This window comes from Salmo trutta, chromosome 24 (genome assembly GCF_901001165.1).
Source record: "Salmo trutta chromosome 24, fSalTru1.1, whole genome shotgun sequence".
NCBI classification, from domain to species: Eukaryota; Metazoa; Chordata; class Actinopteri; order Salmoniformes; family Salmonidae; genus Salmo; species Salmo trutta.
In genome coordinates, this window is record NC_042980.1 from 31,839,271 (window position 1) to 31,855,884 (window position 16,614).

Below are 16,614 nucleotides of genomic sequence, written 5' to 3' on the forward strand. Positions count from 1 at the left end.
AAGAGACATGCACATATTGTATTCGCATTCCAAAGGTGCTCTGAGTGAATCCATCTTAAATTCCCACTCTATATTTTTTAACTGATAAACAAAGGATACCACCACCTCATAAGTTCTTCTCCTCTCCATTTCAAGTGAGTGGACACACTGTCTGCCCAGTAGATGTAGCAGAAGCTCCTTTTCTGGAGCCAAACGTTCAATCCATCATTCAAGAGCATTACTAACCTTTGACCCTACTGATACTCACTGATTACAGAGCTTGCCGCTCGGGCACAGTGCTAGGGTGAGTTGAGAAGTTTGGAAAATAATTTGTAATTTTTTTTTCTAAATCAAAACACTGTTGAAGTGCGAATCACAAAGATGTAATGTTTCGACTGTCACCATGCAGTGTGCCACCACAGTACTTGAGAAAGAAAACCATGAGTCATCGCCTCTTCCTGAAAAGCCTGACTCACATAAGCCGGTCACCCACTCTTCTCCCTCCACACACTCTTGTCTGTTTAAAAACACTCAAGTACATCACGTTTTTTGAACCTCTGTTCTCTCTTTGTAAACTCATGGACTTTGTAAATGCATTGACCCACTTACTATTCTCAGCCTACTGTTAATTTGTGTCCGATCGGCTTGATTCAGTCTTATGTAGCAAAATTTGAAATTGTGTTTTTACATTGGATATCATACCCTACAATTGAGGAACCATGGGAAAGTAATTCTGCTTTGAAAGTTGATACACTTGTAACCCCACTTTTGAGAAAATGTTCATTGAATGTTTTGGTACACCTACTGGAGACCTCTTCTTTGTCTATACTCATTCAGAATCCTTCACACCCTCTTAAGCCTTAGCCCCACCCATCTCTTTAAGGATTCACACGTGAGGCCATTTGCTATACAGAGTGAGAGGTAGTGTACTAAACAACCAAAGATTTCAAGACTAAAGGCTAGTTTATACTACGTCTATCGACATGTCTGTAGACAGTTGTCGCAGTGACATCATGAACATTCTATTGTCATCCGACATCAAACTTGTCGTTGTCGTTATGAAACAGTATAAACACAAAAATGACAGGCTGCATGACATCAGCAGCCTGGTGGTCTAAAATAGTGCAACTGGTGTATTTTAACACCAATAAGCCCATCCGTTTAAAAATGAATTTAGTATATGTCAATCTAGCAAACCAGGCAACTAAAAGCAACTTTCTAAACAATGTTTTGTTATTTTCTAGCTTGTTAGCTTGCTAGCTAGTTCAAATAATGTCCATATCATATAGCTAGTAATGAACAAAGACGGCCCGCACACTCTTTAAGCTTCCAATTCACCGCTTTATTGACTACGTTTCGATCCCAAACTGATTTTCGTCAGTTGACCTGACAAAGATCCCTTTCGAATTAAAACATTGTCAATAAAGCGGTGAATTGGGAGCTTATTAAAGAGTGTCCGGGCCATCTTGTTCTTTACTAGTATTCTTTATTAGCCCGGGTGCCATCGCCGAGGGAACCGGGATGCCTCAGCCAGCTCGTCGGACTTCCACACCTTAGCTGGCTCGGGAGGTTTTCTTGCCTCAGTGGGCTCGGCAGGCGCCCACCCCACGTCATGCTTCAGCCGGCCATCAGACTCCCACGCCTCAGCCGGATCGTCGGGCTCCCACGCCTCAGCCGGCTCGCCAGGCTCCCACGCCTCTGCCAATTCGTCGGGCTTCTACGCCCCAGCCGGTTTGTCCAGCGCCCATGTCTCGGCCGGCCCGTCAGGCTCGCACAGGTGGGACACCAGGTGGTGCCCCTAGAGGGGGTGTACTCGAGGGCACCAGACTGCCTTCATTATGCACACCTGTCACCATTGTTACGCGCACCTGCGCTTCCTCACCGGTCACCATCACGCACAGCAGCACATCATTGGACTCACCTGGACTCCTTTAATTTGTTGATTGCCTTCCCTATTTCTGTCTGCTTCCCTGTGTGTTCCCTGTATCAGCATTGTTGTCGTTTCCGTTTCCCCTGTCCAGACGCTATCCGTATTCTGTTCCTGTTCTGTTTCATGTCCGTTATTCATTAAATGTTCACTCCCTGTACCTGCTTCTTGTCCCTGGCGTCTCTCCTTACAGAGACAGGTGTTTTATACAACAGCCTTCTTCGATGTGTTCTTTTTTCGACTCCCTCTGAATGATTTGCAATCAAATGCTAGAATTTTCTCCTTTGCTATCATACTCTGCTTCCACCGGGCATTCCACTGATATCAAAACTCAGTCCTCCAGAAAGTGGAGAGCATTAACAACACTTGTGTAGTTCTTTGTGATATCTTTCAAAATAGCCACGTTAGAAAGGATTTCCTTTCCATACTGAGCAGCTGATGTTATAGATGTAACGGCTGTTGCAGGGAGTAGACCAAGGCGCAGCATGTTGAATGCTCATCATGTATTTATTGTACTGAGAACACATAAACAAAGAAACAAAAACCGACAGCCGAACAGTTCTGTCAGGTAAGCAACACTAAACAGAAATTAACCACCCACAAAACCCAAAGGAAAACAGGCTGCCTAAGTATGGCTCCCAATCAGAGACAATGATATACAGCTGTCCCTGATTGAGAACCATACCCGGCCAAAACAAAGAAATACAAAATATAGAAAAAAGGACATGCCCACCCCAGTCACACCCTGGCCTAACCAAAATAGAGAATAAAACCCTCTCTATGGCCAGGGCGTGACAATAGACAGAAGCGTGGTACATGGCAGACCAATCCGAACTCATCTCTCGGGATGTCCAGCCCATCCATTATCTCAGCCAATCATGGATAGTGGGAAGGTTCCTGTCTTTGTATGTGGCTAAACCAACTAGGCTCGTAATTTAACAATTTTATTGTTATTTACAGGTGGCATACAAACAGAGTTTTCTTTTAAAAAAGTACTTGAGTACTTGCTTCTGTGATTCCTGAATTCGTGAGTAATTTTGTAATCCAAAATGATTCTATTGTTATATGTTTGCTAGCTCAGCTGGTTAGCTAGCTCCGTCTCATTTGACCACCAAACATTGCTAAGGCTAGCTAGCTGGCCACTTAATATAACTTGTTTTCTGAAAATGAATGTTAGCTATTTAATTTAGCAATGTTATGAATACAACTCCCATCTGCTGTCAACATCAGGATACTAGTTAGCTCCAAAAGTGGTTATAGCGTAGACTGCATGCTGACAGTGAATTCAGAGCCATTCAGTGTTTAGCTACACTACAAACATCAGTTTACCAGGTTCCAGGGATGCAATTGTAATGACAGTCCTCCACAACATACCCAAGAGTTTCCTGATTAGCAAGGGGTCGTCTGTGTTTAATTTCATTTTGTATTATAAACACAGTTTGAGATCATTGTGAGGGCATTTCGCCAGTGGTTGAATGGGGAATTGGTCTCCCTGGGAAAATGTTGTCCAATGTTGCAACAGTAACCAAGGGGGGCAGGGCTTAGTAAAGGGTTAATTGGGCAGTGTCTCTATAATTAGAGGATAAGCAAATTTAGACATATTCAGTTCTGTAAGTTATAAACAGTCTGCAAATATTGCTGAGGATCTGAGAGTATCCTCTGTCCAGGTGTGTGTGTATGTACTGTATGTGTGCGTGTGTGCGTGCATGCGTTTGTGTGTGCGTTGGTTTTGTGCGTGCATGCGTAATTACAATGGAGAGGGTTGGTTCTGGGATTGAAAATGGAAAAACTTCAACACTGTAATTCTACATCCAAGTTTATTTCTGTCCCTGCACAGTGAATGGGCAAGGCTAGCTGTGCACTCTCATTAAAACACACACACACCATGCCTTTTAATATAAACCAAACCACGCCTTCCCTCTCCTCTCGCTGGTTAACAAACCCACAACGGAACGGAATCCCGTAAAATTACAAACCTTCAGAACTGCTCCCTCACAATTGAATGTGATTCTTTCTGCTCCTGTCCTGTACATAGCACCATGTGTCCTGCTGTATGTATTCCTCTACCAGTGATTTCACAGCAGAGTTATGCACCGTGCCAAAACATGTCCTAAATATATGTTTTTGAGGGATGTTGTTTCTGTACATATAAGTCAGTTCCGTTCACATAACTCTCACACAAGTTCACATGCTGAGATGAGGTCATTTTGTAACACAACCTCAACCATTTGCGACAGGATTGTTGACCCCTCTGAACATTCCTCTAACAGGTCACATGACTTCTGTGTCCTGGGGTGCGTTCAGTTCGCTTCAACGTTTGCTATGTCGGGTGACGGTTTGTACTGAACGAATGGTGCGCACTGTTCTTTAACAGCCTTTGAGGTGTGTTTAATCCCGTTTGGTGGGTGTGGTGAGGTGTATGTAGCCTGATCAAGATGGGCGTGACCATTGGAAATCGAAAAAGTCATGCTGCCCACCATATGGTAACTGCGTTTGGGCCACCAAAATCACGTTTTTCAACTGGTCATTCAGTATACTACCGTTTCCATTCAATTCAACGTTGCACCAAGTTCTGTTGTACTGAACGCAACCCTGTACTTGCCGGATGCTAATCTGACCTCTGGTGACCTTTCAACCTATGGAGGAGGTTGTGGACTTGGTAATCACTGTGGGGCAACCAAGGCAGTGTGATATGTAGCTATATGTAACATTCACTTTGATATACTGTATCCATAGTATGTGCAGGCTTTTGTTCCAGCCCAGCTATAACACAACTGATTCAACTATTTAACTAGTCATGGTCTTCACTCATTCAGTTAGAATAAAGTTTGTTAGTTAACTAACCCTGGCGTTCTTTTACCAAAAATTATGGATGCATTCAGCCAACCACTCAGCCTAATGACCACCTCACCAAACCTTCCACCGTCTGTCCTCTGGGTGAAGTCAGTGGTGACCTTCATCTAATGATTCTGACCCTTTCTGGAATGCAGGGCTTGACCCTTGACCCTTAACCCCTGAGAGGACGATAAGAGGTCCCTGGCACTGATAGCAGCTCAAACACACACATACACAGCGCGGCTCTCACAGTGTAAACATTAGCGCTGACTAACAAAGCCACTGCCAGTGATAAACCAGCCTGCCACACATAAACACTTTCCTCCACTATCCTCCTTCTTTTAAATGGTCAACATTAGCCTGCCTTTGTTGGCTACTTGTCTGGACTGTCCTAACAGAGAGCAAGTGTGGTCATGCATAACTGGCTGGATGAAAACCTTTGCGGTTGCTCTGCTGTCAGTGACATGCCAGAACAGATATGTAGGGCGACAGCTTTGTTTTGTGTAGCAATAGCAATTTAGAGGGCATTTCCTGAACTTTCCAGTGCATCCCAGCCCATTTACTTCCTACCCTGCTCAAGCCTATACATGTCCCAAAACCAATTATTCCATTACCTCATTAATTGGTTAATTCCACTCTGTGGCTCAGAGGCTACTCTCTTACAGTAAACATAGGACCCCCTGGCTCACATTTAGTCAACTAAATCATCACATGCACAATGGGTCCTGGGTCTTATGAACATATCCCCTGTTCAGCTTATCCATCTCCTCTCTAACACCAGTTTGAGCCCTTTGTGAAACCAAAACCATTCCACCCCTAGGGGACAACTTAAACCGGTCCTCTCTGGTCACGCACGTACACACACACACATACATCGATGCTCTCTACCAACAAGTCAGCTATTAGGGTAGTCAGCTCTCTGGGTAATTTAGTTCATCAGATTAGCTGGGGGAGGGGCGTGTGTGTGTGTCCATAGGAGAGCAGATGTGAAAGGCAGACAGGCTAAGACCGTCTGACTGTCCCTGGGTTTCTGACTGTCTGTCCCTCTGTGTCTCTGTCTAATACTGTCGGTCAGACTGCCTCCCCGTGTCCCTCTATCTGTCCGTCTCTCTGTAGGTCTCTCTCTCTATATATGCCTCTCTATAAGAGGCTAACCCATGGTAACCCATAGTTGTCTCTTTGTGTATCTCTGCCACCTCTATGGTCACTTCAATCACGAACTCTCTCTTTCATTTCTCAATTTCACCCTCTGTCTGTCTCTACAACTCTCTCTTCCAAATCTCCCATGACTAATGTTTTGAGAAACCTAAAGAGACCAAGAGAGGCGTAGCGACTGTGGCAGAGTAGTGTTGAAATTTCCGCCTTTCATTTTCTTCCCGGTGTTTGTCACTGGGGATTTAGACCAGGAATCCTTAAGGGAAACATTTCCTTATTTTTGGGACTGAGACAGGGAGTCAGAGCTTCCCAGAGTGGAGGATTCCCATTCCCAGAGTGGAGGATTCCCATTCCCAGAGTGGAGGATTCCCATTCCCAGAGTGGATGCTGCCTCTCTGTCGGATCCCAGCGTCTCCTCTCTGCCCAAACCCTCAACCACCACCTCAACCACCAACCACCACCTCCAGTCTATCAGCAAGACCAACCTCACCCCTCCTCTCCTTTCCTTTCTCCCCTCTCTGAGAAGTGTGTGTGTTTGTGTGGGTGTCTGTGTGTGTGTGTGTCATCAGGTCTAGGGTCAAAGTTATGCCCCAATTCTGTACCATCAACTTGATAGTAAGGGGGTGGGTGAAGAGGGCTACAATAGTCATTTACAACATTAACAATGTCTACACTGTATTTCTGATCAATTTTAGGTTATTTTAATGGACAAAAAATGTGTTTTTCTTTCAAAAACACTGACATTTCTAAGTGACCACAAACTTTTGAACGGTAGTGTATATTCACACACTCCATTGGGTGTGCATACAGTGGGGTGGACTGTTTCATGGCTATGGAGAAAAATCATGCCTTGGATTTTTTAAAACATTATTCATGTTATTTTTGGCATGCAGAGAACATTCCTTCACCCAGTCTGCAAACTGTTTTCATGTGATTCCTGAGCTAGAGCTGTTACCACCTCAATTAGTGCTAATTTTCAGGTTAGGAACCCAGCGGCGCTAGGACCTCCTTCAGTTCAGGCTGTAGAGGCACATTTACACATGGGGTGTATTCATTATGTCTTGCAATGGAAACCGTTTACCGTTTAAGAACCAAACGAAAGAGCCTAAGGGATGTATCTGAATTTGTCCAATATAAACTCTCGTTTTAGTTTCAAAACGGTTTCCGTTTGGAGTAAACTGTTTCTGTTGCAAAACGTTTTGCAACTGAATCGACGAAATGAATGCACCCCTGGATTTGAGCCGAAACTACTGCTGCGCTTCAGACCGAATGTTGACAGGGACGAGAGAGGATTGTCTATCAGTGCGTTCTGTGAGCTGTCAGTAAAGAACTCAGTCCAGGTTTATTTAACGCGTTTTGTTTCCTTTTTATCCATTCTATTGGCGTGAATGGGGGATTTCCCACCGGTTTGTCTCTTTCGTCGTTTGGTCCTGTCGCTGGATAATTTTGGATGCAATGGGAATAGGAATACGTGCGCTGTGGTCTGAGGCAGCAGGCAGCAGACTCGGTGTCGATCTACTGTAGTAGCCTTGATGGAAACCATGTCTCCCCAGCAGGGAACTATCGGACAGAATAGGTCTGGCTCTTTGACAGGGAACAGCAAGTTCTGCGCGCTACCAGACAGCAAAAAGGTAACTAGAGAATTGTGGATTTTTTATTAGCATTATAACGTATTATTGTGCCATTATGTAGTGAGGGGGGTAGTATTGGTCTTCTTTTGGGTTTGTCATTGGGTTTTCTACTTGCTCTATATCGTCTATCGCCCGGTAGCATGCCATGCATGTTGTATTGTTGGCAAAGTATAGGCTAAATGGGGATTGATATGATAATTTGGCTTCCAGCCTAATTTATGTTGTGTGCATTATTCACAGATGCTATTGAGCGTTACTGGTCATATTTGAAGCTGAGGGTATGTAATCGTCTACATTTCCAGCTTGTTCAATCTGGGTCTTCTCTTTGTGCCACTTGATTTCAGGGATGGATTCCTGCGCTTTAACCTTTAATATTATTTCATACTTACTAGTGTTTCTTTTTTGTGTATTTCATAATATCAGACAGCTGCTGGATAATTATATTATGGTTACTAATGCGTTCTAAGAAAAAAAAGTTAATTCAGGCATATTTAAAATTGATTCGGCTAAATGTTATTCAGTTTGTGGAAATCCATGTGTAAAATTATGCCTTGCCACCTGCTGCATATACCTAGATAAAAACATATTAAGATAGCATATTCGGCAGAATGTTTCACATCGATTTATTTTCATCTATATTCGATTTTCCTCTGTGACAGTTGTCTCCTTCTCAAGGTTTGATGAGATACAGATTGGTAATGTTTAAAATATGGAAGCAAATGAGCTATGCAACATGCGGATAATCTGCTCTCAGATCACAAGTCAATGGGGAAGAATTGTCACCGGACAGACAAGTCACGATGTGCTTTGAGCGGCTACAGTACGTGCGCACTGGGAGCAGAGTCAATGGATTTACCTACTGTCTGGCCCATCCGTCGCCCCACTCAGCATACAATCCCATTTAGTTTTGTTAATGTTCATTTGCATAAATTATTCACATAATTCATGAAATAAATATTGCTTTAGACTTGCAACATAGCTTCAGTTTCAGTGCAAATATCACGATGTTGCCTTCAACACAGCTACTCTGCGGCGTTGTATGTACACTTATTTCCCTACAATCCTAACACATATCTGTAGTATAGTATGCTATGTCAATAAACGCGTTGCCTTACTATTGCTGATAATACATTCTGAGCCCACAACAATTAATCAATGAAATGAAGTTCTAGTAAACAGCGCCTCCATTCTACTCCTGTTTGGAATATGTAACTGCACTTTGAAGGTATGAGGTCAGTGGAAAGCTTGCCTTTACAATAGTTTTACTGGAGTGCAAAGAAGCAAGTCGTTGGGCTAATTGGAAGTGGTCTTTGAAAGTCACATCTCACTGGGCACAGAAGTCAATTCAACGTCTATTCCACGTTGGTTCAATATCATTTCATTGAAATTACTTGGAAACAATTTTGATTCAAACAGTGTGTGCCCAGTGGGATGATTGACACACTCAATATGCATTTTCTGTCATATACAAATATCAACCTCTAGTTCGGGGGCCGGAACATAAATTACCACATTTGGTACTCGGGCCACTAGTTGGGGAACCCTGCTCTAGTACAGGACATGTTAAATTTGTAGTATATTTGAGGTTTTAAAAGGCTTCTGAAGTTGGTAATTTCCACTTGATTTCCACTTGGAAACAATGTATCAACCCCAACAAAAATCGCCATTAATTATAATCCACATAATAATTCACATTTCCTGTTGCTGCAGGATTATTTTACTGCTGTGGCAAACTGGCTCGAATTAAGATCTGACATCTGTAGTAGGAAGAATCAAGCCAAACTGTTCTCTGATAACAAATATTTTTATGAAGGAAGTTCTCAGTTTATCCCCAATGCCCTCTAAATGCATGCAACCAATGAAAAAAGGATCCTTTGGAAAGTTCCATACAGCTTGTCCTCATGATTGAGTTCACTTGGTGAATCAATCAAATATTATGATCCACGAATGCTGATAGCTTTATTGATATCGATTCATTGAGCTTAGCCACTGCATTGCAATGGCATCGTCTAAGAATTGTAAAACCAACCGCTAAGTTGCAGCTCTTCATGTAGCATCATGTAACATGTTGTGCAATGTTATAATATGGTTGCCAGCCTGACCGAGCTACTTTGAGGGTTAAACCTTGTTCCATAGTGATTAGGTTTACAATATGAAATGATGTGGTGAGAAATCATAGGGTAAAACAGGGAATTTGCGGACTTCAAGGGCACGTTGAAAAGAGGTTGTTAAGCCAACCTTCGCCAACCTTGTTAAATCCACTTCAATGAAGGTGAGGAGACAGTTTAAAGAAAGATTTTTAAGCCTTGAGACAATTGAGATATGGATTGTGTATGTGTGCCATTCACAGGGTGAATGGACAAGACAAAAGATTTAAGTGCCTTTGAACGGGATATGGTATTAGGTGCCAGGCGCACCGGCTTCTGTCAAGAACTGCAACACTACTGGGTTTTTCACGCACAGGGGTCCACTCCAAACGCTAACAGTTTCCCGTGTGTATCAGGAATGGTCCACCACCTAAAGGACATCCAGCCAACTTGAAACAACTGTGGGAAGCCTTGGAGTCAACATGGGCCAGCGTCCCTGTGGAATGCTTTCGATTCCTTGGAAAGTACATGCTCCAACGAACTGAGGCTGTTCTCAAGGCAAAAGTGGGTGCAACTCAATATTAGGAAGGAGTAAAAATTGTCTATCCTTGGTTGCAACACTCACTACCGAGTTCCAAACTGCCTCTGGAAGCAACGTCAGCACAACAACTGTTCGTCGTGAGCTTCATGAAATGGGTTTCCATGGCCCAGCAGCCACGCACAAGTCTAAGATCACCATGCGCAATGCCAAGCGTCAGCTGGAGTGGTGTAAAGCTCACCGCCATTGGACTCTGGAGCAGTGGAAAAACGTGGAGTGATGAATCATGCATCACCATCTGGCAGTCCAACGGACAGATCTGGGTTTGGCGGATGCCAGGAGAACGCTACCTGCCCGAATATTTAGTGCCAACTGTACCGTTTTGTGGAGGAGGAATAATGATCTGGGTCCCCTTAGTTCCAGTGATGGGAAATCTTAACTCTACAGCATTCAATTACATTCTAGACGATTCTGTGCTTCCAACTTTGTGAAAAGGGGGAAGGCCCTTTCTTGTTTCAGCATGACAATGCCCAGTGCAAAAAGCGAGGTACATAGAAATGGTTTGTCGAGATCGGTGTGGAAGAACTTGTCTGGCCTGCACAGAGCCCTGACCTCAACCCCATTGAACACGTTTGGGATGAATTTAAACACCGACTGCGAGCCAGGCCTAATCACCCAACGTCATTGCTCGACCTCACTAATGCTCCTGTGGCTAAATGGAAGCATGTCCCCACAGCAATGTTCCAACATCTAGTGGAAAGCCTTCCCAGAAGAGTGGAGGCTGTTTTAGCAGCAAATGGGGGACCAACTCCATATTAATGCCCATGATTTTGGAATGAGATGTTCAATGGGCAGGTGTCCACATACTTTTGTAGTGTATGTTACCCAAGACACTGGCAGAGACTGCTTCACGATTCACATTGTTTTTTTTCACATACATTTCTGTGGTGGCCTACTCAATTCCTGATTTTGTGAGAGAGATGATGACTTATCTAGAAACATCAACAGTACAGAGAGAGATGGCAAACATTGTGCAACGAACCACTTCCTACTTCCTACTTCTTTCTTTCTTTCTTTCTTTCCCCACCCCTCCTTATCCCCCACTAGACAAGGATCTGGTTTATGACTTGCAGGGTGTGTTCCGGTATGACCTCTGTAAGTATGACTACAGTAAATTAGGGCAAGGGGGATACCTAGTCAGTTGTACAACTGAATGCTTTCAACTGAAATGTGTCTTCTGCATTTAACCCAACACCTCTGAATCAGAGAGGTGCGGCGGGCTGCCTTAATCGACATCCATGTCTTCGGCGCTCAGAGAACAGTGGGTTAACTGCCTTGCTCAGGGGCAGAAATTACAGTGGACTATATGAATAATGACTCACTAACTATGTGAAATATAGCCTATTCTGGACTCACTAACTATATGAACTATAGCCTATTCTGGACTCACTAACTATGTGTACTATAGCCTATTCTGGAGTGAACACAGTATTCTCTCCCTCCCTCTTTTCTCTCCGTAGCAGATGAAGACCCTGGCCCATCGACGACAGTCCGCCCCCTCCCTGGTCATCAGCAAAGCTCTTACCAAATCAAGAAGCATGTCCAGGTACAGTAACAGCTTGTCAGATACCTCTATTCAACTAACTACTACCTATCACTACGTGTAGTCTCTATAGACAGTGCCCATACATAGGGTCAGGAGTCAGACCGAATGGTCAGGAACAAAAAGCACTGTTCCAGATGCAGCTATATTGTTTGCTCTCAACTTTTGACTTAGAAGGGGAAAATAGGTCTGGTATCCACTCTAGGGGATTTATTCTCTTTCTAGTGCATAGTGATATCATTCCCATCTTTCAGCACTGGCCTGACTTATGAGAAAGCACATTCCCTGCAGGCCAATGCAGAGGGAGAATTGCCTCTTTTTCACTATCCATCATTGTTAGTTCTGACAAGGGGATTCTAAAGTACAGCCATCAAAAGGTTTTTAATGTCTTTAGATTGAGGTGTGTGTGCTCACGTGTTTTTAATGTCTTTAGATTGAGGTGTGTGTGCTCACGTGTTTTTAATGTCTTTAGATTGAGGTGTGTGTGCTCACGTGTGCGTCTCTGTGTTCATAAATGAGATTTTTCAATAGAGAACAGCATGTGTCACGCTGAACACCCCACAAATCATTTAGTTCCCCAGAAGACTTGAATTATAATTACAGCACTGCTAGGAAAATGTTTACACGTTAAACAAACACATTTCTCCAGTGTTAGAGAAGCTAGAGAAACCTTGTCCTGTTCTGCTGTTGTTTGACATGTTTATGTGTGTTCTAGTGCTGACTGCTTACCCAGTGATTTTAGGCTGAGTTGGAGCATATTAAGTGTGAAACTGGACCACTTAGGAGTGTTGAGCTGAACACTTTCGACGCTTTAATGGGTCATTGCCCTCATGGCTGGAGGTACTGTGTGTCTGCCATAGAGTGTGTGTATGTGTGTGTCTGTGTGTGTGTGTGAATGAGTGTGTGTTAGCATGTGTGTGTGTGCCCAGAGTTGCTGTGTGGCCTTTCGCTCTTTCCTTTCGCTTAGACCCTTATGTCACCCCCTCCCCCATCACCTCATCTAGAAGTCTCCTCATCCTGCTCCAGCTTTACGACTCCAGGGCTAAGGTCAGTCCCCACTGAGGAACAATATAATACAGGACACACTTCCATAGAGCACCCCGGCCTGCAGCAGTGAAATAGATATGGGAGGAGGGGGATATTACAAACTTAGTTTTAGCAATATTCAATGCCCCGTTTTCCATGGCCACCAGGCACCATGTGTCATGCAGGAGATTTCCTGTTATGGAAAGTTTTATAACACAGAGCTTCACTTCTCTTATTATTTCTAATAGCCTGGAGTCCTCTCTACTACCTTCTACCAGTGGCGTTATATGACAACTATATACGGTACATTGACTATGGTCACATTGTCCACACTAGAATATATGCAGGTACAGAACATGGCTTCTTGTCCTTCCCTATGCTACCACATTACTCTCAACAACCATGGCACCCTCCAGCACTCCTTCTACCCTTTTATGAAAGACAAAGTGTGTTGGCATTGCTTTCTAAGAACCACGAAGTGAGTTTTGGAAAGAACACACTGGTGGTATTGTTATAAGACCCCCATCTCGCCTGCTACAGGGGTCCACTCCATCTCCCCTGCTAGATTGGTCCACTCCATCTCCCCTGCTAGATTGGTCCACTTCATCTCCCCTGCTACATTGGTCCACTTCATCTCCCATGCTACATTGGTCCACTCCATCTCCCCTGCTACATTGGTCCACTCCATCTCCCCTGCTACATTGGTCCACTCCATCTCCCCTGCTACATTGGTCCACTCCATCTCCCATGCTACATTGGTCCACTTCATCTCCCCTGCTACATTGGTCCACTTCATCTCCCATGCTACAGGGGTCCACTTCATCTCCCCTGCTACAGGGGTCCACTTCATCTCCCCTGCTACATTGGTCCACTCCATCTCCCATGCTACATTGGTCCACTTCATCTCCCCTGCTACAGGGGTCCACTCCATCTCCCCAGCTGCAGGGGTCCACTCCATCTCCCCAGCTACATCTCCCCTGCTACATTGGTCCACTTCATCTCCCCTGCTACATTTCCCCTGCTACATTGGTCCACTTCATCTCCCCTGCTACATTTCCCCTGCTACAGGGGTCCATCCATCTCCCCAGCTACAGGGGTCCATCCATCTCCCCTGCTACATTGGTCCACTCCATCTCGCCAGCTACAGGGGTCCATTCCATCTCCCCTGCTTCATTGGTCCACTCCATCTCCCCTGCTACATGTTTAAAATCAATCCTCAGGTTGTTTTTGTCTTAAAAAATCAATCATATTTTAACCGGAGAAAAGCTTCGTCAATAGAAAAGGAGAAACAAGAAAGGCGCGTTCCCGATCACACGCTGGACTCATGTCTGGAAATGTCCACTGTCCACTCATTGAAAGTGCTGTATCTCCCTCATTTTTCAGAGTAAAAGCCTGAAACAATGCCTAAAGACTGGCGATATAGAAGAAGCTATAGAGATCGTGAACTTGGTCCTAAGTCTTTGTATGGTGGATAGGCTTTCAATGGAAAAACAACCTTTCAAAATAACAGTACTTACTGGATGGATTTTCCTCAGGTTTTCGCCTGCCATATCAGTTCTGTTATACTCATTGACATTATTTTAACAGTGTTGGAAACGTCAGAGTATTTTCTATCCAAATCTATCAATTATATGCATATCCTAGCTTCTGGGCCTGAGTAGCATGCAGTTTAATTTGGACACGCTTTTCATCCAAAATTCCGAATGCTGCCCCCTACCCTAGTGAAGTTAATCAATCTCTCGAGCTACAGGGGTCCACTCCATCTCCCCTGCTACAGGGGTCCATTCCATTTCCCTTGCTACAGGGGTCCATCCATCTCTCCTGCAACAGGGGTCCACTCCATCTAGCCTGCTACAGGGGTCCACTCCACCTCCCCTGCTACAGGGGTCCATCCATCTCTCCTGCTACAGGGGTCCACTCCATCTCCCCTGCTACAGGGGTCCACTCCATCTCCCCTGATACATTCGTCCACTCCATCTCCCCTGATACATTCGTCCACTCCATCTCCCCTGCTACAGGGGTCCATCCATCTCTCCTGCAACAGGGGTCCACTCCATCTCCCCTGCTACAGGGGTCCACTCCATCTCCCCTGCTACAGGGGTCCACTCCATTTCCCCTGTTACATTCGTCCACTCCATCTCCCCTGCTACAGGGGTCCACTCCATCTCGTCTCCTACAGGGGTCCACTCCATCTCGACTCCTACAGGGGTCCACTGCATCTCATCTGCTACAGGGGTCCACTCCATCTCCCTTGCTACAGGGGTCCATCCATCTCTCCTGCAACAGGGGTCCACTCCATCTAGCCTGCTACAGGGGTCCACTCCACCTCCCCTGCTACAGGGGTCCATCCATCTCTCCAGCTACAGGGGTCCATCCATCTCTCCAGCTACAGGGGTCCACTCCATTTCCCTTGCTACAGGGGTCCACTCCATCTCGCCATCTACAGGGGTCCACTCCATCTCCCCTGCTACAGGGGTCCACTCCACCTCCCCTGCTACAGGGGTCCACTCCACCTCCCCTGCTACAGGGGTCCATCCATCTCTCCTGCAACAGGGGTCCACTCCATCACCCTTGCTACATTGGTCCACTCCATCTCCCCTGCTACAGGGGTCCACTCCATCTCCCCTGCTATAGGGGTCCACTCCATCTCGTCTCCTACAGGGGTCCACTCCATCTCGACTCCTACATTGGTCCACTCCATCTCTTCTGATACAGGGGTCACTGCATCTCGCCAGCTACAGGGGTCCACTCCATCTCGTCTGCTACAGGGGTCCACTCCATCTCGTCTGATACAGGGGTCACTGCATCTCCCCAGCTACAGGGGTCCACTCCATCTCCCCTACTACAGGGGTCACTGCATCTCCCCAGCTACAGGGGTCCACTCCATCTCCCCTACTACAGGGGTCCACTCCATCTCGTCTGCTACAGGGGTCCACTCCATCTCGTCTGATACAGGGGTCACTGCATCTCCCCAGCTACAGGGGTCCACTGCATCTCCCCTACTACAGGGGTCCACTGCATCTCCCCTACTACAGGGGTCCACTGCATCTCCCCTGCTACAGGGGTCCACTCCATCTCACCTGCTACAGGGGTCCACTCCATCTCACTGGATACACTTGATGACTCATGTTAGATAAGGAAACAGATTGTGAATAGAAGAGGTGTGCAGGTGTGTGTGTGAGTGTGTATGTTTGAGAAAGGTTGGGTGGATGGGAAAAGAGAAAGTGAGTGTAGTCCTCTTGGTCAGCTAAAGTTTGGATTTTAAATCCAATTGTCAGTAGTGACGTCTCCATTCAAGACGTAACCATGGATATTGGCAGCAGTGTATTGGTACAGTGTGCACTTTGGCTTAGGTCTCTCACCATGGGTGACAAGATGGCTAACACACACACACACACACACACACACACGCATGTATAAACACACTGCACCGTTAATCACAGCACTTCATAGAGTGTCAGTGGTGTTGGCCTGGACAGTGTTTGTCTGGAGGAGACGTCAAGCTAATGCTGACCCTTTTTGCACACACACACACACACACACACACACACACACACACACACACACACACACACACACATATACATACATACATACATACACACACACACACACACACACACACACACACACACACACACACACACTGTTTGACAAACCGGTCAAAGTTCAAAAGTTACATAAGCCAATGAGATTTACATAAAGTTCTCCCTCCCTGTGTCTTACCAAGGGGTCTTGTTAAGCCACAATTTATTTACTTTTTCCTCGGATTGTCATCATAAACTGCTAAACCTTTTGTGTACCTCAGAGAAGTCAAGTGCACTACTTAGGTC

At 45.2% G+C, this 16,614-nt stretch overlaps 1 protein-coding gene across 3 annotated transcripts in view; it reads left to right on the forward strand.

The window, feature by feature from the left end:
• The window catches only part of LOC115161115 (rho GTPase-activating protein 20), a 60,245-nt gene that overhangs the window by 10,237 nt on the left and 33,394 nt on the right, over positions 1-16,614 (forward strand). Inside the window, exons 1-2 of one of the 3 annotated variants that reach the window (XM_029711867.1) lie at positions 7,155-7,527; positions 11,673-11,758. In XM_029711867.1, the coding sequence (XP_029567727.1) occupies positions 7,429-7,527; positions 11,673-11,758 (185 nt within the window). In that variant the 5' untranslated portion in view covers positions 7,155-7,428. Of the gene's footprint in view, positions 1-7,154; positions 7,528-11,672; positions 11,759-16,614 lie in introns of those variants that run through there. The other 2 variants (XM_029711868.1, XM_029711869.1) reach the window with 2 other exon arrangements.